This window comes from Nothoprocta perdicaria, unplaced genomic scaffold (genome assembly GCF_003342845.1).
Source record: "Nothoprocta perdicaria isolate Ctin4 unplaced genomic scaffold, notPer1 scaffold_23, whole genome shotgun sequence".
Classification (NCBI taxonomy): Eukaryota; Metazoa; Chordata; class Aves; order Tinamiformes; family Tinamidae; genus Nothoprocta; species Nothoprocta perdicaria.
Window position 1 is genome coordinate 5,693,054 of NW_020455455.1, and position 22,250 is coordinate 5,715,303.

Here is a 22,250-nt window from a genome sequence, read left to right on the forward strand (position 1 = left end):
ACCGGTCCCGCTCCGACCGCTCCCGCTCCGACCGGCCCCGGCCGCGCCGGGGTCGCGGTGGGACCCGGGACCGAGCGCCGCCGCCACCGCAGCAAAACCCGCCGGCAGGCGCGGCGGCGGCCGCGGGCGCGGGGCGTTACTCGCCGGTGCTGCCTTCAAACCAGATTCCTTAGGCTCTGTTTCCCTCCCTGGCGCTTTTTGGTTCACTGAGTTTTGCGTTAACTGAGAGCCGGGCCGCTGTGGGCTTTGAAAGGTCCCAAAGCGGAGGGAGGGAAAAAAAAAAAAAAAAAGAAAAAAAAAAAAAAAAAGTCATGAGACTTGTAGACTTTTGATTATTTTTAATACATTTTTTTCCTCCAGGGGCGGCCAACCCTCCCCAAAACGTGGTGCCTGTTTGGTGTCGGTATGTGTGCCTTTAAGGGAAGCAGCAGCAGGGGCAGGATTTGTAATGGAATCACAAGGCTTGGCAGCAGCGGGAGCAACTGGAGCATGTGCGGATGAGCAGTTAAAAGTGAATTAAAATTTAAAACGACAAAATGCAAAGCCCTGCCCTTAGGGGCCGAGGAGGGCATTYCCTCCTAGAGGCTGCGAGCTTAGAAACGTGTCCGTGCGGGAAGGGATGGACAGAGATGGACACGGTGAAGTTGTTCCTTGGGGACACCGCGGCAGCCAAAAGCACTGGGTTTAGAGCCTTCAACAGGTAGTGTCCGTGAGGGGAAAAACAGGGCAATGCAGGTAAGATAAGCTGGGCTGCTGTGTGATAGTAACGTGCAAGGGATGGTGTCAAAAATGTGTGGGTAAGAGATGAGAAAGAGGGGGAATAAAAGAATAAAATTTAATTGCAGAATTTCTACTCTAAAAAACACTAACAGGTGCCTCGCTTGTTAGGGAAGAAATTGCACCAGCGGTGGAACAGAATACAGATTCAGTAAATTGGTCRTAAATAGATACAGATGGAAAAATTAAATGTCCCTGGTCACTTAAGCCGTCAGCTTGTGGAACTGCTTTGCAGTGAGACAAGGGGGAACGAAATACCAGTTTTTAAAAAACAGGAGCTTAGTTTCCGATCCTTAAAACAGGGGAGATTGGTTCCTGGTGCGAGCGAGGTGCTGTCTGGCACGGGAGAGGAGGACACGGATGCAGTTGTGCAGWTTGTCACCGTCAGCCGCATGTGCGCTTGACACTGCAGTGTGGGACACTCATTTTTAGGCTTGTAGATTCCACAAATGCTTAAAAATTTAGGAGTATCTTTAATTTATGTAGTCTTTAAAATGCCTGTCTTCCTGTGGCAGACTAGCTTTGTGTGAGAAGCATCCTGCTATTAGTCTATATAAAATGGTTGTGTAACTACTATTTCTCACTTATTATAGATTAATATTAATTTTTCTTAATCTCTCTCTCATGGGATGAAGGATTTCACTATGTGTCTCAATGATACATTTAAAATTTTACACATAATTTCTAAAAATCTTCATTCAGATTGTCACAGCTTTGATTCTCCAAGGATATATCCTAAGTCTGGTGTTATTTAATATGTTCATTAATAATTTGGAAATGAGGAATAACATAGATAAAGCAAAATTTGCTGATGAGATAAAATGATTTAGATTAATCAAGACTAAAGAAGGTTATTAGAATTTCCTGAAGGACATTCTGCAGYTAGGTGAACACCCTGACACATAAAAATTTGCTATTGACAAATGAAATATAATTTACTTTGGAAGGAATATTYGAAACAATATACTCCTCAGTAGTGAACCTAAATCAAGTATAATCAACAGAAAAATGACCTGTTTACAGTGTGTGGATTAGTTGGTAAAAATCTTTGCTGAAGAAATTGGGTAAAAAGTTAATAGTCAAAAAGCTATAATCTCACTAATAAATCAGTAATGTTCTAAAATTGCATACAGTGTTTCAGGTTAGTTTAATCATATCTCAGAAAGACTGAACAGTCATAGAGGGGCTCTGATGCAAGAAACACATGTCTGCAAAAGCTGTGTGGATAAAAGAAGTTTAGAAAGGTGATAAATCACAGCGTAGAGGGAGTTATAAAAGAAAGCAGCAAAGATCAAATCAGGACTTCTTTTAACTAAATTTGTTATAAAAGAACAAGGAAATATTGTGTAGGGTTAGACAGCTAAACTGTTTTCATATTTTTAAAACCTGAAGAGCGTTTTTTTGTTGGGACCTGTGCCACAGCATGTCCCAAGCTAAGAAAAGATCAGGCGTTTATGTAGACAGTAAAAATAACGAYCATTGTTAGGAAGAGCATAAAAACTTGAGGAGATCTAAACGTTCAGACTTTCGGGGAATAGAAAACCTGGAACAGATGAAGATGGGTTTCAGTGTTTATGGGGAGCATTTGGCCCTTCCCACTCTGGAGGCAGGATACTGGGCTTATTCTGGGCAGCAGGTTTCCGTGCTGAGGCATCTCCGGGGCTCTGTGGCTGGGAAGGAGTGTTACCCTGCTCTTCAATTCCTCTCACCCTCACCTTTTTTTTAAGCAGTCACATACCATCTCTCACACGAAACAACCTGGAAAAATGCATTGTGCTTCTGTAGCTTAGAATCTTAACAGGACTTGATTTTTAGCACAGCATTTGCAGAGGACAACCTGTCTGAGTGTCTTTGTGGCTTTTATTATAAATCCGGCTTTCAGTTCTTGCTGTTTTTGATGATTTATCTGAAAGGAATTAGTAGATTTAATTAATTCTGTTTGACTGATATTGAGACAGGGATGGGGCAAGAGGCCATGTCCACAAACTGAAGCAGAGGAATTTCCTGAATTTGAGGAAAAACTTACTGACTGTGAAGGAGGTGACAGAGCACAGGAACAGGTTGTCCAGAGGAGYTGTGGAGTCTCCTTCTCTGGACATCTTCCAAACCCACCTGGATGGGGACCCTGTGCCCAGCGCTCTAGGTCTCCCTGATGGAGCAGGGGGTTGGACTGCATGATCTCCAGGGGTCCCTTCCAACCTCCACCATTCCCTCATGCTGTGATCACCTGAGTCAGCATCTCTGTTGACAGGACTGGAGAGGACAGAGCCCGAAATCCCCCGGGGCTGGGAGTACTGAGCCGTTCAGCGGCAGCAGCCGAGTGCGGTCTGCAGSGGATGAGCACAGAAACGTGGCAAAGGCGCTGCTGCCAGTCAGGCTGCATCGTTCAGGATTTTTATTACCATCTCAGGTCCTGTTTAGAGGTCCTTATTTGCAGKCTCAGGTCCTAGAGTTTTACAAATACCTGAGAATCTCAGCTTTTATTGAAAATATAAGAATCTAACTCTTGGGATTTTGGAAGTAACGCTCAACTGAATTTTAGTGTAATATATCATAACACAAATAGAAAGTACCAACTTATCTTGTAAGTTTTGAGATTTTAAATAAATTATTGCATTATTGGAGCTCACCTAAAATCTTCATCATTTTKTCTAACTACTAAACTAATTTTTGTTTTTGGGGTCAGTGTAATTTATAGACAGATCACTTGAAAAAACAGAATTTTTCAGTAATCTTTTAGAATTATCAGTGTGTATTTAGGTGTTATTTAGGTGGGGTTTTTATTATTATTATTTTTCCTGAAATGAGTTTGATTTTATTCAGCTGAAAGTAGAAGCTGTTACCTTGCATCTGGGATCAAATTGTGGTCAAGACCAGTTAGTTAACATGTTTTACAGGATAGCTAATGCTCACCTTAATCATTATCTCATTATCTATTTTCTGCCCTTTCTTTTTTGGGGGGGCAGATAAAACAGAATGAACAGAATTTAAAGGTGTTGTCTTAATTAGTCCCACTTATAATATATTATTTTCATACAGTGTAAGGAACTGAAGTATAATTTGGACCAGATGTCTCTTTTTAACCTCTCGTATGAAGTCAACTTTTTATAATATATTAATGCTTAGAGGTTTCACAGAAGAAAATTTAAAGAGCAGGAAAGCAGAGAGCCTGATAGGAGTGTGAGAAGAGAAATAAGGATGCTGCCCATTTTTCTCTTAATTGTAATAAAACTACATGGATTTGAGAAAGGAGTGACAATGTTTACTCACATTAGAATTACAATTTTTGCATTTTCCTTTTGTTTGCCCTGGAAGGCGGCACTGGGAGAACTAGAATGTCCAACTAGAAAACAATTGAAAGAATCAAAGATGACCACATGAGAAACAATAATTTGTCTGTTATCACAGGAGGAAGGGGTAAAAAAAAAGAAAGAAAATTTTGTGTAAGTTTGTATTTCAGTGAGACAGGAAAAAAACAGGAGAACTTCGCTAAAACTATCTAGGCTAAATTAAGATTACATAATTATCACCTGGAAGGGAAAAAGAAGCTGTCTTGTAGAGAAGAATCTGAAAATCAAGGCAAGGTCATAGTCACACAGTTTAAGACTTTTTTAAAGCATGGTACTGTCACCTTCCAAATTAGATCTTGTAAGAAATAACTGCTGAGAATCTCTTCTTAAATCCTTCTTTTTGCACTGCTTTTTCATAGGAAGTAACTGCTCTCAGGAGAAACCTTTGATTCTGTGACTAGGAGGTAAGTTCCACATTTGGTCATGTCTTCAACTTATTCCCTTACTATGTAAAAGTTATATCCCCCCTCAACAAGGGATTCCTCTTGSAACTAATCTGAATAATTTACAGTTAATTTACACAGGTTCAAATTGTGGTTAGAAGTGGCTTTAGAAGCAATGGAAAAATAAAGTGACTGTACTCTGCATTTTCCAAAATACAGCAGGAGTGTGCTCATACRTGTGGAATTCTTAGGCTTGTCCTTCAGGGACAAAGCTAGTGGGGTCAGAGAGGAGCAGGCTGAGAAAAAGAAGAGTCTGTTATGGAAATACAGCAGAGAACAGTAGGAGCTGAGAAGTGAAGGTGTAGATCTACGGAGAAAAAGGTGACACAGTTATGGAGAGAAAGAGATTTGAATAAGCAGTTCACTGAGGGGTCAGTAGCCATTCAATACCTGTACACATTGATTGTCTGCGATGATTAAAATTCAATACACAAGACACATTTTTAATTATCAGTMAGCCAAAGAGATCCATGTGCCTCTGCCTCAAGTGAGAGAATGATCGCTGAATACAGAGCGCTTTATGGAGACCAGGCTAACAACAAAATCTGGTGACAGAAGGCCCTGAAATCCAGAAGAAACACTGCAGTAAAAAGGCAGGCTGAGGTACAAAATCCACAATAAAGTAACTGTACACAATTTTCTCTGCTGCTACAGATCACACTTTTTTATATATATTATCAAAGAACCAAATGTTTCTGAACATGTAGAAAAATATTAATGTTTCTTGAAAATATTCTCAAAAGCTAAATACATGTATATTTATGATTAAAGGCTTTGGTTATCTTGGAATATGTGTAATTATTTGAATCTGCTCATGTTAAAGGTACAACATTATGAATAAGTTTACTTAAATTAACTTTGTAAATCATTTAGTTTAAACCTCATTAAACCCATTCGGAATTAAAATTCTAATGGTTTTAGCTTAATTCATATCTAAAATAAATTAAGCTGAACCGAGTTGAGGCTATGTTAATTCTGAATAACTGTGCATGTGGACTTAACCGCACTTATTAAACCAGGATTTAACACAGTTTTCTTGAATGTCTTTTATAAGCAAACYGTATTAGATTTATTTAATGTTGATGCTCGCTTTGCACAATGACTGCATAAGTAAGAAGGTAGAATGTCCATCATTTTTACTGAGTACACCTTCAGGAATTTGTCCTCTAATTTTTTTTTCTTGTATAAAATGAWCTGTTCCTTGTCCAAAGCTGCACTTTGTGAAGCAGTGTGTGTGTATGTGGTTATACAGCAGTACCTCTTAAAACTGTAAAGTATTTAGTGACCAACCTATGAAGTGTAACATTCAGATCCATTTTTAGGAAGACTTTACATGCATCTTCAGGAGAAGTCTTATCAAGCAGTTTTACTGCTGCTATTTGTTACAGTTCTGAGGATTATTGGTAGGAGAACAGTGCCTGGAGGGGTTCAGAGAACTCAAGAACAGCTCCAAAATCACAACAAACAGCAGTCCTAAATTTTGCATTTGCACAGGTTGCAGCTCATACTGAACTAGATAATAATCTCTCAAACCACACAGAGGCTGTAAGAAGTTGTCCTAGCTGAGGACTGGTATAACCTCATAGTAACTTTGTGTTCATGTCTGATTTATACAGAGGGAGGTTGTGGAGTCTCCTACTCTGGAGGTCTTCAAAACCCGCCTGGSTGCCACCCTGTGCCACATGCTGTAGGTGTGCCTGCTTGAGCAGGAAGGTTGGACTAGATGATCTCTAGAGGTCCCTTCCAACCTTAAATATTCTGTGATTCTATACATGCAAATAAAAGCAACTTATAGAAATGCATGTCCTATGTACTTGTATAACATGATAGCTTGAGCTTGTGATGTCTTACAGCCTTCTTCTAAAATATGTATTTTGTTGGTAGATGTATTTTACAATAGTGTTCAAGTGTTAGGAAGTTTGTTTTCTGGCAMAAATGAAGCCTTGCTGTTTAAAGGGAATGACTTTCTGCAAAGAAGTTCTGTCTTGCAAGCTTTCCTAAATCACCAGTAAGCTTATTCCTAAAWCACAGGAGGGAGTTTGTTGGTCTGTTTCATATTTTTGTTTTTTGTTTTTAGAATGGGTAAAAAAGTAAAGAAGGAAGTAGAGTCTCCACCCAAGGATGTGGTAAGTTAATCAACTGCTATGTACTATAAAATACACATTACAGAATTATATGCCTGGCTCCACCATCCTTACATAGTTGCTTACTCCACTAGTTTACCCACATAAATCTAAAAATGTCTTTTAAAGAYGATTTTGTGTCTGTTTGGTTTGGACAGCATGCGAACCGGAGCAACTGGGCATGTCTAGTTGTGTGTGGAGTGCGTTGTCCCTGGCAGGCTTTGCAAGCAGTAACCTATGAAACAATCCAGGCTTATGTTTATTGGAATAACAGTCCAATAACAAGACCGGTCTCCTTTGAAAAAATCAAAGGAGAGAAAGGAGAAGAGAAACCTGAAATCTGATGGGCTGTTGAACTGTGAAGACATTGKKTTTTTTTTTCTTTTTTCTTCCACATGAGGAGAAAAAAGAAAAAGAGAAGAGATGGATCTGCAGAGTTTTATGGTGAATGCATTTTCAAAATGACAATACAAAAGATCCAAAGTCTTGGATCTTTTGAAAAGATATAAATTCGCTATCAGCAGTTCAAGGTCTTCTGGTGTCTTTAAGGTGTCGTTCTCACCACAGTGAGAAGCAGTGGAGCTGAAGCCCAATACAGAACAGTGAGGGTAAATGACTCCAGAGGTTGGAGGTCTGGGACTTAGGTACGCATACTTGCTTTTCGAGAGTCTCTGCAAAACCATGAGGTAGAGGGGAACCCAGGTAATGGTAGCAATTCAAAATACAGACACTTTTAGAGCCTAATTGGTTTGTTCAGAAAGAAGAAGAAATAAGACCATTAACCAGAGTATAATATGAATTCTGTAACAGATGATAACTAAGTTAATGAGGAAGCAGGACCTTAACTAGATCATCAAAAGTCAGTCATTCCTGTTCAATTTGTATTCAACTCGCCCAACTGTTCTCTGGACAGATGAATAATAAAATATAATTCATAAGCTGAARACACTAGTGAATCCTCATGAATGGAGTCCTGAAATAAAACTGTTAAAGAAACATGAGAGGATAAGTCAATTTAAAGTCTTTTCTGCCTAGAATAACCTAAAAAGCAAGCRAGGAAGGCAAAGTAGTTGTATGTGTAAAACAGGCCTGAAGAATTAGAACAAAGTATCTTTTCAGTCTAAAGAAAAAAAAAGGTGTGATAGTGGAAATAAGACATAGAGATGAGCTATCCCCCTTCACAGTAATAAAGAGGCCATTTTGGTAAATATCTAGAAGCAGAAGCACAGTTTTTTGATCTAAAGGACACTATGAGAGTTTCTGAAGAAATGTGTAGTACCACCTCCTAACTGCTACAATAATCTATGAATAATGTTAGAAAAAGATGTTTAACAAGTGGAAATATTAAATGAATGGTCAATGGAATGATTTAAAAAATATAGAATTGGAAAGAGTGAAGTCCAGATGGCACCTGCAGTTTTTGGCTTAAATACCTAACATTACCGTACTTCAAAGGAGCATTCCCTCTAGTAATCCTATGAGGAGAAAACAACTGAACGTTGCATACCAAAGCTATTGAATACGAAAATAGATTATTGATTAGTTCTAACTAGCAGCCAAACAAATATTCTGGCCAATTGAATATTGTTAACAGTGATCTTGTAAAATCAGATCTCAGAACTCTAAGTTTGACTTGGGTATTTCAGATGGCAGGAGATGGACAGACAAAACACAAGCTGTAGTAACTCTTATCATCCGAGTATTAAACTGTGTGGAAACTGTCAAGTTCAAGAAAAGAAGCCCTGAGATAAGGTGGGCAAATGTGGGCCAGCTGATAAGATGGCCCTTGTGCCTGCGGAGTGCGCTGAGAACATGCGGTACCGCAGGTGGCCACTGATTTTTCTCTAGATGTCCAGGAACAGGTGAAGAACCTGTTCTCAGCCTAGAGAACACTGCTTATATGTAGCAGAGAGCATGCCTGAGGGCTCCCCTGTCCCTGCCTTCCTTCATTTGGCTTTTACTGTTATCTTCTCGCACTGAACTTCTCTGTATAATATAAAAATACTGCTTTCACCTTGCTTCTTTATGTGGATAACCTTAAAATGTATTTCAGACAGATGAAATATGGTAGTCTTGGCATGACTGATAGGAACTTTTCATGTGATGTCTTTGTTAAGTTTAGTCTAAAAGTTTTTTCCTGTTTGACCATGTATTGGGTCATAGATATAAAGCKTAATTAAGTAAGCTTGCTACTTGAGCAAGTACTGAGGCGTTAGCCCTGAAAGCTGTAAATATCTGAATATTTTTGAAAATGGCTTCATTTGCAACACTGAGGTTATAAAGGAAGGCGTTGCTGGAATACAAGGAGGTGGCGCTGTCAACTCCTGAAATTTACTCTGCGGAGAAACGCTTTTCTTCTGGTCAATTAATACCCAGATGTTAATTTGACTGGAGTTTAGCAAGGCTTTCAAAAGTACCTGCTGTGATATACACAAACTGTTGAAGTAGGGCTTGGGTAAATGGTCTGGCTTTCATGAGGACTGAAAAATGGMCAAACTGCCAGGCTGGAAGTGTTGTGATGGGTAGCATGAATTGTAGCTGGAGCCCCCCGGGGACCAATACTGCTTATTTTCCTCATTAATTCTGTGGCTGATGGGACAGAGTGCCCACTGAGCAAGTTTGCAGTCATTATGGAACTGGGAGGAGAGCTTCATGCACCAGATGGTTATGTTGCTGGTTATGTAGAGTTATCTCAACAGACTGGAGAAGTGGGCTGAAAAGCATCTCATGAAGTTCAAGGAAATCCTCCATCTGGAGAGAATAATCCCATTCTGCAATATGGGCTGGGGGCTGCAAAAAAAAAATGGAGAGATTTGCGTTTGTACAGGTTTGCCCTCATATGATCATTTTGTTGAAATGGTTAAATCATAGGAATGATTTAAAAAAAATGTATGTGAATGCATATTGCAATAGTGGGGCAGAAGGAACCTTACTTGTGTGGAGAAAAATCTTATATTAGAAATCTATTCAAATTGTTTAAAGAAATCAGTGAGCAAGGAGATAATGATGACCAGTTTGGTACTATTATTTAGATTTTTCAAGCCTTTAAACCAGACTTCTCACGGACATCAATGCTGACAGGTAAAAAGAAAGTCCTCTCACAGCTATAATGTCTGGTTATAAAACAGAAAGCAAAGGTTAGAAGACAAATTAGAGTTCAGTTTATGTAATGGAGAGAGGTTGCCAGTGCACTGTCATGAGGATTTATTCTGCAACCTGTGTCATGCAGCCCATGAGGATTAATGGGCTTGCTTCATGAAAATGTTAGTCAGCAGCCAAAAGCATGAATTCAGCCTTTCAAATTATTAATGAAAAAAATTAAAGACAAAACACCATACCAATGACTATTGCATTAGACTTTCATATTGCTTATTGAGTGCAATTAACAGTTGTGATTTCTGCAACTCAAAAAAAAATACAGTTGAACTAGAAAAGCAAAAAGACAACAAGAATCATCAGAATAGCTTTTGAATTGGGAAATATCAAATAGAGTAGGATTTTTCTTTCCAAAAAGGGACAAACTATGAAAAAGCAAATAATAGAAGCCTGTAAATATATGCAGGYACAGAGAAGGCAGATAGGTTTCATTTATTTCACTTTCTTGCAGTGAAACAACTGGAGGAGAAGGGAGACAAACAAAATTATCAGGTGATAAATTAATCCAAAGAAAAGGCACTGCTGTTTACCTAAGACATTGTTAACTGTACTATAATCCTCATACTATTAAGGAAAGCTAAAATACAGATGGCTTCAAATTTATTTACCTACTGGCAAAAAAAATTCTCTTGCTCTTGTAAAGTGTGGAGGGGGCAGGTGAGGTAAGCAAAGTTAATAGCCTGCTGCTTGTGCACGCTGGTTACTGGCCTTTGTGCAGGGCTCTTCTTACTATGTTTTAAGTCAAAAGATATAGGAAGTTGACAAATATTTCAGGCAGTAGCAGTGAATCTGATGTCTATATAAATGGGTAGAGACTAGATCGACTRGATGGGGTTGATAAATGGGTAGAGACTCGATTGACTCCGCTCGTACCCCAACCTGTGATAAAACCCAGGAATGGTCAGTGAATTGTAATTTGTACAATTACTTGTGAGTAGGAGAGAGGCAAAGGAAATGGAGCAACGTGATAGTGTCTTTGGTCTTTAATCAATATAAACAAGTTACTAAGACTGAAAACTCTTATTCCATATTTCATTTCTTATTAAGCCTTATCTGAGGTCAATCTTTGTGTTTATTTTTCTCTGAAGGACTAATAGCATTTACTAAAAATTACAATTTCATCCCAACACCATGTGTTTGGCCRGACTCTAGCTTGCTGTTGGTAGTGGAGTTCCTGCAGCGCTGGATTTGACTTTGCCTCTTTGGCTATAAATCACCTTTTATTCAAGGCCTAATATGATTAAAATCTCTGCAATAGCTTTTGACAGCTATTAGGAACCCATTTTGAATTTCAATAGAGAAATTGTAAGTTTAAATTTATTCTTTTATTATTTATATTCTTACTTTGCGGCAGAATGTGTTGTGGACGGAGGCTCCCAACAGTGAGCAGGGGGAAGGTGTTCAGGGCGGGTGGAGGAAGGACGGCCGGGGTGTGGGAAGGGGCCTGCTCTGCTGCAGCCCCTTTGGGAATGCCCCTAGGAGCAGCTGGAAGGAAAGGGAGGGTGGCATTTAGGGAAAAAAAAAAAGGGTTTCATTTTGCTAGGATAAAAAGTGCCCCGGCAAGCTCATACTCAACATCTACATGAAGATTTTTGACAATATAGCTGCATTGGTCACAGAGAAGYAATCTGTGTGCAGCCGAGCTGCAGACCAGCTTACAGCAGGCATGGCTGTGGTGTCAAAGTGGTATGATTTTTTTTGTCTCTTTTGGTTGTTTTACTCTATTGGAAATATAAACCTGCATTTTCACAGGTTCAGCTCTATCCACATTAGATCTAAGCTGCAGATACAGCTTAAACATAGTCCTTGTGTCCGCTCCTAATCAAAAAGCTAAATGCAACAAAATAACTGCTAATATAGAGGTACACTCTTCCCCCTCGTGCTGGGGAGCAGAGCTACCTAGTCGCAGAGGATACAGCTATGCTGGCTGCAGCCTATAAAGAATCATCTCAGATGATTTCCTTTTCTCCTTGCCAAAATCTCTCTTTTCCYCTCTTGCTGTGACCTATATGCTAAAAGTTCTCAATTTGCAAAATATTTAGAAGGCAGCATTTGTACCTATGGGTTTGGTTAGTGACTCTGTCACAGCTGCTTTGTGTTCATGTAATACTAATGATGATAATTTAAATTTACAATATATAAGACTCTGAATTTGTTACCTSAAGGATCATGACCATTTAAATTTAGATACTTTTTTTTTTTTTAATTGCTTTTATTCGGGAACCCATCAAAAGTGCACATTGGGATGCCTGGGCGTTACCATCATATTTTGCCTTATTTTTGAGCAAGTTCAGAAGGAGAAGCAGCTCCCTGTTTCTTCATTTTCCTTTTAGAATACTCATAATTTTGATGAAAATTTGCTCCAAATAATTTCCTTGATTAATTAAGGATATATGTAGATCTCCATGCCCTTGTTGTTCAGCTACCTGATATTTTAAGGAGCACACAGTATTAGTACATATTGTAACAGCGATGCAAATGATATTCTGTGTAGAAAAGTACATTGATATTGAGAAACTGTGAACGACTCCAGTGTTTCAGTGGCTTCTGTATGTAACACGTGCACTCTCTGGCCTTTAAGAGTGAAAAGAGTGGGACAGAAGAGAGTTTTCACATATAAATTTGTATTTTAATTCCAAATAAGATTAAAACTTCTTTACTGGGTAAAATTTTGATAAATTCTTGAGTCTTATTGAAGAACAAAGAGGCTTTTTTGAAAGAGTGCCCTTTCTCCAACCATGTTAGTCCCACAGAGTCTATGAAGAGGGTCAAAGCAGCTGGGTTTGCTGGAAGGTTTCTGTGTGTGTGAGAGAGGTCGGGGATGGAAACGAACACTTTGCATCACTTCCAGCTGGCTGAGCTGGGATCATATCAAAATGCTTCAACTGGTAGAGGATCATGGTAAGCCAGTGTTTGACAAGTGAACCGAGCTGAAGAGGGCTAAGGAGAGGTCACTGTGTATTTTTGAAACTATCACAAAATAGTAATGACACTGGGAAATCACATCCTTTCTCTCACGCAGCATCTAAGTTCATAGATTCTGTGCACGGCTCCTTATCACATTATTTTTCCCACAGGTTGTTCCATGCTTGGTTCTGGTGCCTCAGGATGCTTCTCCTTCATACATAGCAGAATTTCATAGTCTGTTGCCTTCTCAGCTCCTTTCATGTACAGGAAATTGCCAAGGTTTCCCAAAATTTTTGTACAAAATGAAATCATGAATCAATTTTGAAGTCAATTATTCTCCCTTATTTTTCAAAAACTCAACTGTTGTTAAAAAATGGATTTCTCTAGGTAAATAGAAAGCCATGATAGCATTAATAMTTCACTGCAGATCTCAAATTACTTTTTTATAGCGAAATATGAGAATTTACCAAAACACACCGTAAGGTTCCCTATAAACTCAGACCATTCTTTCCTTCTTTTGTTTGTAGTTTGATCCTTTATTAATTGAAAGCAAAACAGCAGCAACAGCCGTGCTAATGCTCAGTTCCCCTGAAGAGGAAGTTTTGATCAAAGCATGTGAGGCCCTATATAAATTTGCATCAAAAGGTTAGTCTTTTTTTCTGATAAGCCTTCCTCTGCCTTGCTTACATTTTGATAGTTGTTCAGATTTTTGTAGTTTATTGGTGCTAGTATCTTTGTTATCAAAGGTTTCCATCAATGTTTGGGGGCTTTTCTGAAATATCTATCACACATATATTTGCTATAAAAAAGGACAGAAGTCTTGTAATTATCATGAAGTAAATCTTTAATTTTTGGCTTTCTAATTTTATAGATATTCTTTTTAATGGAGCTTCCTTGGAGTCTAATTTGGTTTTGTCTTGGGTAACACACTAGCATCTTGGATAAGATCCTAATTTTCATATTAAAATTTGAAACTCCTGTACTAGTAATAGTTGAAAATAGGATAATAATTATTTCAAGATTCTTGTGTTTTGATAGGCTGTATATTTTGAATGAAAATTACTTTTTAGTCTGTTTATGTTAGTTTTTCCTGTTCCTCTCTGTAAGTACTTCCATGACAGATAATTGCTGGTGATCTGTTAGCCTCCACTGTGTAGCTTATTTCTGCATGTATTGGAAATCTAACAAGTCTCTAAGATACAAATCCTCCAGGACCCTGCATGAATTACATATAATTAAGCATCATGTTCTGGGCACCCGTTAGACAACCGTATAACAGAGACTCAAAATTGTCAAACACATAATTTCCTAAGTTGTCTCCTACTCTTTCCACACCACCCACTCCAGTCAAACTGGCATACACTATTAGCAGTCTTGGTATAATTCATCTATTTTTATATTAATTGCCATTTAATTTATGCTCCCTAAAAAGGTTATGGTTTTGTATATGCTGATTGTTGTGCTGGTAGTAATTATCAGTGCTGCTGAAGTTGTGAGAGAAAAGCTGAAGGCTTTGACAGTTGTCTAAGGATCATTTGGATTCTGAAAAATGTTTAAGTTCAGCTTAAAAAGGCCACTTTGGCTGAGGACATGCAAACAATTTGTAAATATGTGAAGAGAGAACTTGAAATGTTGGGAGGCAGCTATGAACCGCCCACTATACACTCTTTTCTGGCTCCTTCCCTAGTGTCCAAAGTAACATATGGAACACAACAAGATGACAGATATTTTACTGTTTCTGGTAAATGAATAATCCTTTAAATTATTAATGTAAGTATTTTTGTAATCTTCCAGAAAACTAGACTATCACTTCTTGCAGTACTGTACAAGGGAAGAGTTTCTTTTCAGTTCAAAATTAATTAATTTCTTCAATATCACTAATAATTTAAATCATACTTCTCAATAAAAGGTAATTCCCATCTTAACTGACTGGATTTTAGCCTGAAAGTCATCATCGTTCTCTGGTTTCTCCTCACCTTGTCTCCTTGCACCCTGAAAGGGTAGGCAGCTTTTCCCACTGTCTTTAGAGAATAGATTATAATGCTGGTGTGCAAACAAAGGGAAAAAAGCACCCTTTTTTCACAGGGTTTGGGGTGTTTTGAGTGAGCAGAAACAAGACTGTAATCATGTGAAGCACTTGCTTGTCTGGGGTCTATTCAGCTATGTTCTCCATTCTCAGGTGGCAGACAGCTCAGAACTTAGTTATCCAAATCCTGGAAACAGCTTCAGCTGAGRAGTGGTGCATGCCCATAGAAGGAATTATCCATTGGTTTGGTTTAGTTTGGTTTTCCAGCAAAATAAAAAAGCTTTTTAGCCTTTTTTAAGCCATTATACACATTATTATTATACATTATTATACRCAACTATATATATTTATAATAATTATAATATATTRTATATTACATGATATACTTGTAATAATTATATATATATACACATTATTATACACAATTATATTACATATTATTATACACAAAAGCCATTGTACACATTAAGAAGGGAACATTTTAATTTGAATAGCCAACTCTTGTACTGTAATTTTTGACTTTTGAGTGTTTGACTTTTCTCTCATTAATGTTTCTTTAAAAGTAATTAAAATAAAAAAAATAAAGTAATTACTTTCATCACATGTATTTGAAATATCCAGGTTGAAGTGAATTGTGTTATGTCTGTATGGATTAAGGACATCAATGACCCTAAAGATACCTGATGGTGCAGAGCCAAATTATGTCCTTCCCTGCAAGCTGAGATGGTTTTTCCTTTCCATCACACAGTACAGATAGGTTCTTCCTGACTCCTGTACAAATTTCTCAAAGTGTCACCACTGGAGATCTCTTGTGCTGTAGTATGGCCTGTCTTTCTGAACAGTTGCTTTAAATTATCTGTAACTTCAATTAATCAACAGTTATCAACAAGGACATGGTCAAGCATGGAACCAACAGTGAGGACTTCTTTGATTCTGTAGTTCAATGAAAGATTGGTAGCTACTACCTTTGTTGCATTAGAAATGTTGGCTTCCTGTTACGTTTCTAACCTAATTACTATTCAGGTGATGAAAACAAAGTGACACTTCTTGGTCTGGGAGCASTGGAACCTCTACACAAACTCATCTCACATGAAGATCCAACTGTACGCAGAAATGCTGTTACAGTATTTGGGATCATGGCATCTAATCGTAAGAGTCTCCATTTCTTAATATTTCTCGATGTCCAAGAGTATGATTGTTAAAGGAACAAGTGACCCATGTGAAAAATCCCTGCATTAGCCTCCCAAAACAAAGGCACAATTTTATCTCTAATGATCTACAATGAAAAAAAAATAGGRAAAGTGATTTTCCCTTCAGTTATTATCTTTGATATGACAGGGGCAGATTAAAACAGCTTATTTCTGGAATTCTATCTGTCTGGAAAAGCCTGGCTGCATAAATGAACATAACACGTTCTCATYTTTTACATGGTATTGATAGCAGTTGGAGAACTGAAATGTCCAACACTGGTGTGTAAATTTATTCAGCTTCATTGGCAAGTCAGTGCTGACGTAGGGGCTCTAGCAGTATCTGAGCTAGTGACATTCAGCCTCGAGTATGTTTTGGAGACATTGCATTCACAGCAGTGCAGTGTATTTACTAGAACCACAACATGGTTAGATGATTCAACTGCAGTAAATGTAGAGTTTATGTAGGTAGATGATCTGCCCAAATGATCTGCCCAGGTTTAGGTAGGTAAATGATCTCTTTTCCATGGTGATGCCCTAATCCCTATTAAAGTTGCTTTCACCAATTGCTGTTTGCTTTTCTTGTTGCATTGAACTTTATGTCCTTTACACTTCCTTCAGCTCAACATGAGTTCACAGTTATTCCCTTCAGACCTTGGCATCCTCTGCTCTTGCAGAACTATGGCTCTGAGTGACTCCAGCTCCCCCATTTACAGTCACAGCTTTATTTTTTTCCCCTTTAGAAGTGTATTCACTTCATATCTTCCTCTTGCATGTTAACACTGTGATGTGTTGACAGTAACAACACATCCCTTAAGATCACATGAAATCTGTCCCAAAGAGTGCTTTTCAGCATTTCTATCCAGTTATCATGTTTTTCCAGTTTGCTATTGACTACAATAGAAGTGCTTTCTGAAAGTCATTATTGAGATTTTAATAAGACAAATATAATTTATGTTTTCAATTTGCAATCTGGGCTGTGTTAGTAGAAAATTAGAAAATGATGGCTTCAAAATTAAATAATGGAAGGATTGTTTTTAGTTCAATAAAAAGCCTTAATACCTATAATACTTTTAATTATTGGGGCATGACATTTTYGTCAACTAAAACTGTACAGTACTTATTAAGAACTAGCTAGGTGCAARTGAATAAAACTTCAATGAAGTTTTATTTTATTCCCCATTTTTTCAATGGGGAACTTTTCTGTATATCAGACATCACAGAAGATGTTATCTGGTGCTTGAGAATCTCCTGTATATGTTTTCTGAGCCCACTACAATGTCCCTATAGTTAGAGCTGGGTATCACTSCCAGCCAGACCTTTTCTTCAGCTGGGGAGTAAACTTAAGTACCTTCTGTTTCTTTGGAGCAGAAATCCTGTTTCTTTTCTCAGTTCAGTTAGCCAAAGAAAAGAGTTCATATTTGTGTTTATTTTATTTTATTGTAGCTGATGTAAGGAAGTTGTTGAGAGAACTGGATGCTACAAATTCCCTTATATCACGACTGGCACCAGAAGGTAACTTGTAGTATTCCTTTCTTGCACGAAAACACTATCAGAAATAATGTACTGTTGCCATTTGATCAGGCATTTTAATAAAATATTCCTTATAGCTTATAATTGCCACAATACATATTAAATTGGCAATTGCTTTTATAGGCACAGCTCAGCTATTCGGTTAGTAGTATTTCATATTGGACAGATGGAACAACATGTATGTGAAAAGATATGATTAACATTAATGCTTATTGACTTTAAATAATGCTTTACAATACCGAATTAGAAAACATACACTGTATTGAATAAGTATATATATATATATATATTTGTTTCTTGTCCCCATAGAAGATGTTATCATCCATGAATTTGCTACGCTATGTCTAGCTCATATGGCTTCTGAATATACTAGTAAAATACAGATATTTGAGCAAGGTGGACTAGAACCACTTATCAGGCTACTAGGCAGCCCTGATCCTGATGTTAAGAAGAATTCGGTTGAATGTATCTATCTCCTGGTGCAGGTAAAGGTGCTTTTTCTTCCCAATTGCAGAGGCAGGTAAACTTTCTCTGCCCATCCCCTGCATGGTTAATCATTTAAAAATATTTCATTCTTTTACTGTCCCTTGTGCATGAATGTATTTGAGATCACTATACCCAAATCTTTGATGGTAGCATTAGTTATAAATGAGCTTATTTGACTCTAATTTTGTTGACCTTAATGCACTTATCCTTGCTGTACAGCAATGTAAGATCAGAATCAGATTTAGATGTATTCTTAATTAAATATGAATTTGTTTTCTTATGTGGAAAATGTTAATCTCAGTAATGAGAGCATGACCCTTCTATCCAAAAGACAGGAACAATCCCGAGAATTAAGGAACTGCAATTTGCTTTCTGCCTTGTTTTGACCAACAAGTCCCATAGTCAGTTTTAAACATCTTTCTAACGATAGGTGAATATTGTTAACAACTACTTTCCATATTGGAAGGAACAGATTTGTTATTGGCTTCTTTCACACCCGGTGCTAATGTCATCCATATGCTGCTTAGCAGAAGAATGATGCGTTTGTGTGGCAGTTCTCTCCCAAGGCTTAAGCGACTCCATTCAATAATGAATTCAGTTTATAACTCTATCTCTTTTGGGGCATCAGAGCATGTCTATTCAGAATCACATTTTACTCTTTCCCCTTTCTTACTATCTCGCTGTCTTTGTTGCAGGGTATATCTGGATAACTGCACCTGGTGCTTGCTTATATTGATAAGGATAATTGCATGCTGCACATGTGCAGTAAGCCATTTAAAAGCAAATTGTAATTTATTTATATTTTTTCTTTTTTTAGTATAATCTACTACTGCTCTTTATCAAGCAGCATATTCGCTGTTTAAAGTTCATTTTTAAATTGTTATTTTATAGCTATTGAAACAAAAGAAGATGTAACCAGGCAACCACAATAGAGTAGGAAAACTATCTTTTCCCTCCAAATGAGGAATATAAAAATGGTCAAACTAAATTTAAAAATCTTTCTCGAAGAAACATATGTACATGCAGACAAAAAACAGAAGTACGCAGGCTCCTTGAGATGTAGTGAGATACTGCAGTGTATACTTGACTTATGAAAAATAGTTGGATTTTATGTTTTGGTGAGTTTTTTAAACACATTGCTTGATTCTTAGCTGAAAAGAAAGAAATCTTCAGATCTGGAAGTTCCAGAGTTATTGTTTGCACTGTTATGTGTTTGAAATCAGATTCTCCCTGTTCCTTCAGCAAGTCGGGAATTGATGCTCTGTTATGTTCTCTATCACTTACACTCTTCCTTTGAATATTTTACTGCAGGATTTTCAAAGCCGGGCTGCGGTTCGTGAATTGAATGTAATTCCAGCCCTGCTGGAACTCCTGAAATCTGAATACCCAGTTATTCAGTTGTTAGCCCTCAAAACCTTAGAAGTAATTAGCAATGACAGAGAAACCAGGATAATACTGACAGAACATCAAGGATTAGATTATCTCCTTAAGATACTAGAAACCAAGGTACAGTTTACTAGCCTTAGAAGTGTCTGTTCCTGCTGTTTGTATTTGTATTACTGATCAAAAATTCTGTTCATATTGTGGGAGAATGATAACAAAAGAAGGAACTCCTTACATATAAAACACTTAGAAGTAGCATACAGATTTGGTAGGGTTTCTCAAATTTTCCCTTCATCATACTACAGTATATAAAATAAAATTATGTAGCATTAACAATGGATAAAAACAGAGGAATTCACCCCAAAGTATATTATATTTGCTTAATGGACAGTTTGTGTAACTAATTGCTATTATATTGATTTGCGTTTGCTGTCCAATTCTCAAACGGTTGTAAATATGAGAAAAAAAAACATCATGTGACTATTTGTACAATATTTTTCCCAAATTGCTGGTTGTAGGTTGAACTATACTTGGTGTCATTCCTAGTTTGAAAGCTCTGAATTTAGGCTTTTTTTTTTTAATTTACTTTGATATCATTGGCTATAAATATAATTTCTTATCTTGGAAAGTTCATTGTTTAGTTAATATGAAACTTTAATGCTTCTTGTCTTCAGATATTACTATATGTTACCAATACTTATTTCATCTCATGGCAAGTATAGTTCCTAGCAAAATTGGTAAAGTATTTGAAATATTTTGAAAAGTTTCATATTATTCTGAGTACCTTCCTAAGCCACTCAGAAATAAACAATCACTTCCCTGTTTTTGCACTTTTTTAGAAAAATTGCATTGTATCCTAAGAAACTTTAGGTAAATTATATGAACAACATGAGAATGGAAAGATATATTTTTTAATACACGCAAACTACCCAGAAGACAGTTATTCCAAATTTCCTACAGAGAKAAAAGCTAAAGATATTTTGATGCTGATTTGAAGATTATTTGTTTGTTTCTTTTTTTCCCTTATTAGGAATTCAGTGATCTACACGTGGAAGCTCTGGCAGTGTTGGGAAATTGTCTTGAAGATGTGGATACCATGCAATCGATTCAGCGGGCGGGAGGCCTTAAAAAGCTCCTTTCATTTATAGAAGTTTCTACCATTCCTGATGTTCAGAAGAACGCAGCGAGGGCAATTGCCAAGGCTGCTTATGACTGTATGTGACTTTCTAGAAATCCATGCATATTATTTAGTGAATTCGTTTATGAAGTAAGTTTTCCTGCAGAATGAAGCCGTGTTATCTAGCTGAGGGTAGTGATTGTGCTGGGGAAGACGTTGGCAAGAATGAGCTACAACAATGAATCTTGGCAGTCAGAGCAGCAAGCGGGTGCTGCGTTGTACATATAAACATTTTAAGAGTTTCCCTCAATTCGTTTGTCATACATCCTTGCAAAATGCTCTCCACAAAAATGGAAATGGAGCTCAGAAACTGGTCTTTGTCTGCTAGGTAGTGATGCCAGAGAAGTGCCAGCTTAAACCTCCTCTGCCAGCACTATTTTGCATTGGTGTTGGTTAAGACTTAAGCACAAGCTTACTTTCCTCTGCATTCAAGTCCTCATCTAAATGTCAGGCAATTTCAAATACAAATTCCTGTAATGGGCACATGAAAAAAGCCCTTCAAATGGCTTGCAGATTAGTATTCCCAGTGGAGTTAAATAGTTTCATTGTCATCTTTTTATAATTATTCATCCTATGGTTCTTTTTTTATGGAGTTTTCTTTAATTCACCAAGGAATTCTGGATTAGGCAGAACAGGCTCAWCATTTTTGCCCACAAGGATGCTTTTTAAATAAATCTACATATGAAAATCCTTCCATACATTGGTTTCTGAGTTGCAACATATGCCTTGCACTGCTATATAGTAAAATTAAATGTAAGAAAGAATGTATTTCTGTCTATTGAAGATTTTGATTCTGTCAAGGGATTTTAATGCCAGTAACTATGACAGTAGAGCTTAAATATTTTGTTCATATTTCCATCATCTCATGGCTGAATCATMGCTTTAATTTATGTATATTTTACAAATACGTTACCTAATTGAATACATGGCTTAAAAAATCTCTCCTTTCTGCAGTATTTCAGACCTCCTTTCTTCTTATCTCAGCTTATCTGTCCAATTCTTTTCTCACCCTCCTTGGTTTGACGTTCAGAATATTTGTAATTATTTGGGTTGCAGATGATACGTGAAACGAACAGAAGCTGCTTTCCCTGGTATGTTGTAGGTTTCTGCATGCTTTCATCATTAGCCCTTGGAAGCTTTACATGTCACTGAYCATTATTTGAAATAATGTTATCAGAGGTATAAAAAATCAGAAGGGTCCTACTTATGCCAGTATTTTCTTTGTGTATTTATTCTGTATTGTTACTTCATTATACAACTCAAGTTGGTCAGTATTATTTTTATAGTCCTGTGGCAGACTTGAGTAGTATGCTAAATTTATTCGTATTTGTTCTTCCTACCTTCTACTGCACATTTTTCCATTTTTATATTTATTTTCACATAAGCATAGCCTTCTTTCTCCATTGTCTTCAGCTTTTTTTKGGTTTAGGTAGCCTAATATTTTAGCAGCTGTTAGTAAAAGCATGTCTGAACACAACATTTTTAAAGCACACGATGCAAGACCTGAACATAATATATTATAGTTCTGCATATGATCTTTTATCATTGGATGCTATCATCAGCAATGATGCATCTTCCTGTCACTTTTCTTTACAAATGGAGTCAATGTGGTTTTATTATAAAGGTTTGCTCTCATCTTCAGCCTGTGACAGTCGGTATGGATGTACTAAGTTGGGGAAATAGATCAAAAAGAAGATATAAA

General features: G+C 37.3%; 1 protein-coding gene across 1 annotated transcript in view; it reads left to right on the forward strand.

Annotated features, from left to right (window-relative positions):
- The first annotated feature begins 352 nt into the window (after nt 1–352).
- ARMC3 (armadillo repeat containing 3) overlaps nt 353–22,250 on the forward strand; it is a 54,970-nt gene continuing 33,072 nt past the window's right edge. Inside the window, exons 1-9 of the mRNA XM_026039483.1 lie at nt 353–403; nt 4,487–4,531; nt 6,648–6,696; nt 13,284–13,401; nt 15,806–15,931; nt 17,416–17,484; nt 17,812–17,987; nt 19,300–19,494; nt 20,402–20,585. Of these exons, the coding sequence (XP_025895268.1) occupies nt 6,649–6,696; nt 13,284–13,401; nt 15,806–15,931; nt 17,416–17,484; nt 17,812–17,987; nt 19,300–19,494; nt 20,402–20,585 (916 nt within the window). The 5' untranslated portion in view covers nt 353–403; nt 4,487–4,531; nt 6,648. The remainder of the gene's footprint in view (nt 404–4,486; nt 4,532–6,647; nt 6,697–13,283; nt 13,402–15,805; nt 15,932–17,415; nt 17,485–17,811; nt 17,988–19,299; nt 19,495–20,401; nt 20,586–22,250) is intronic.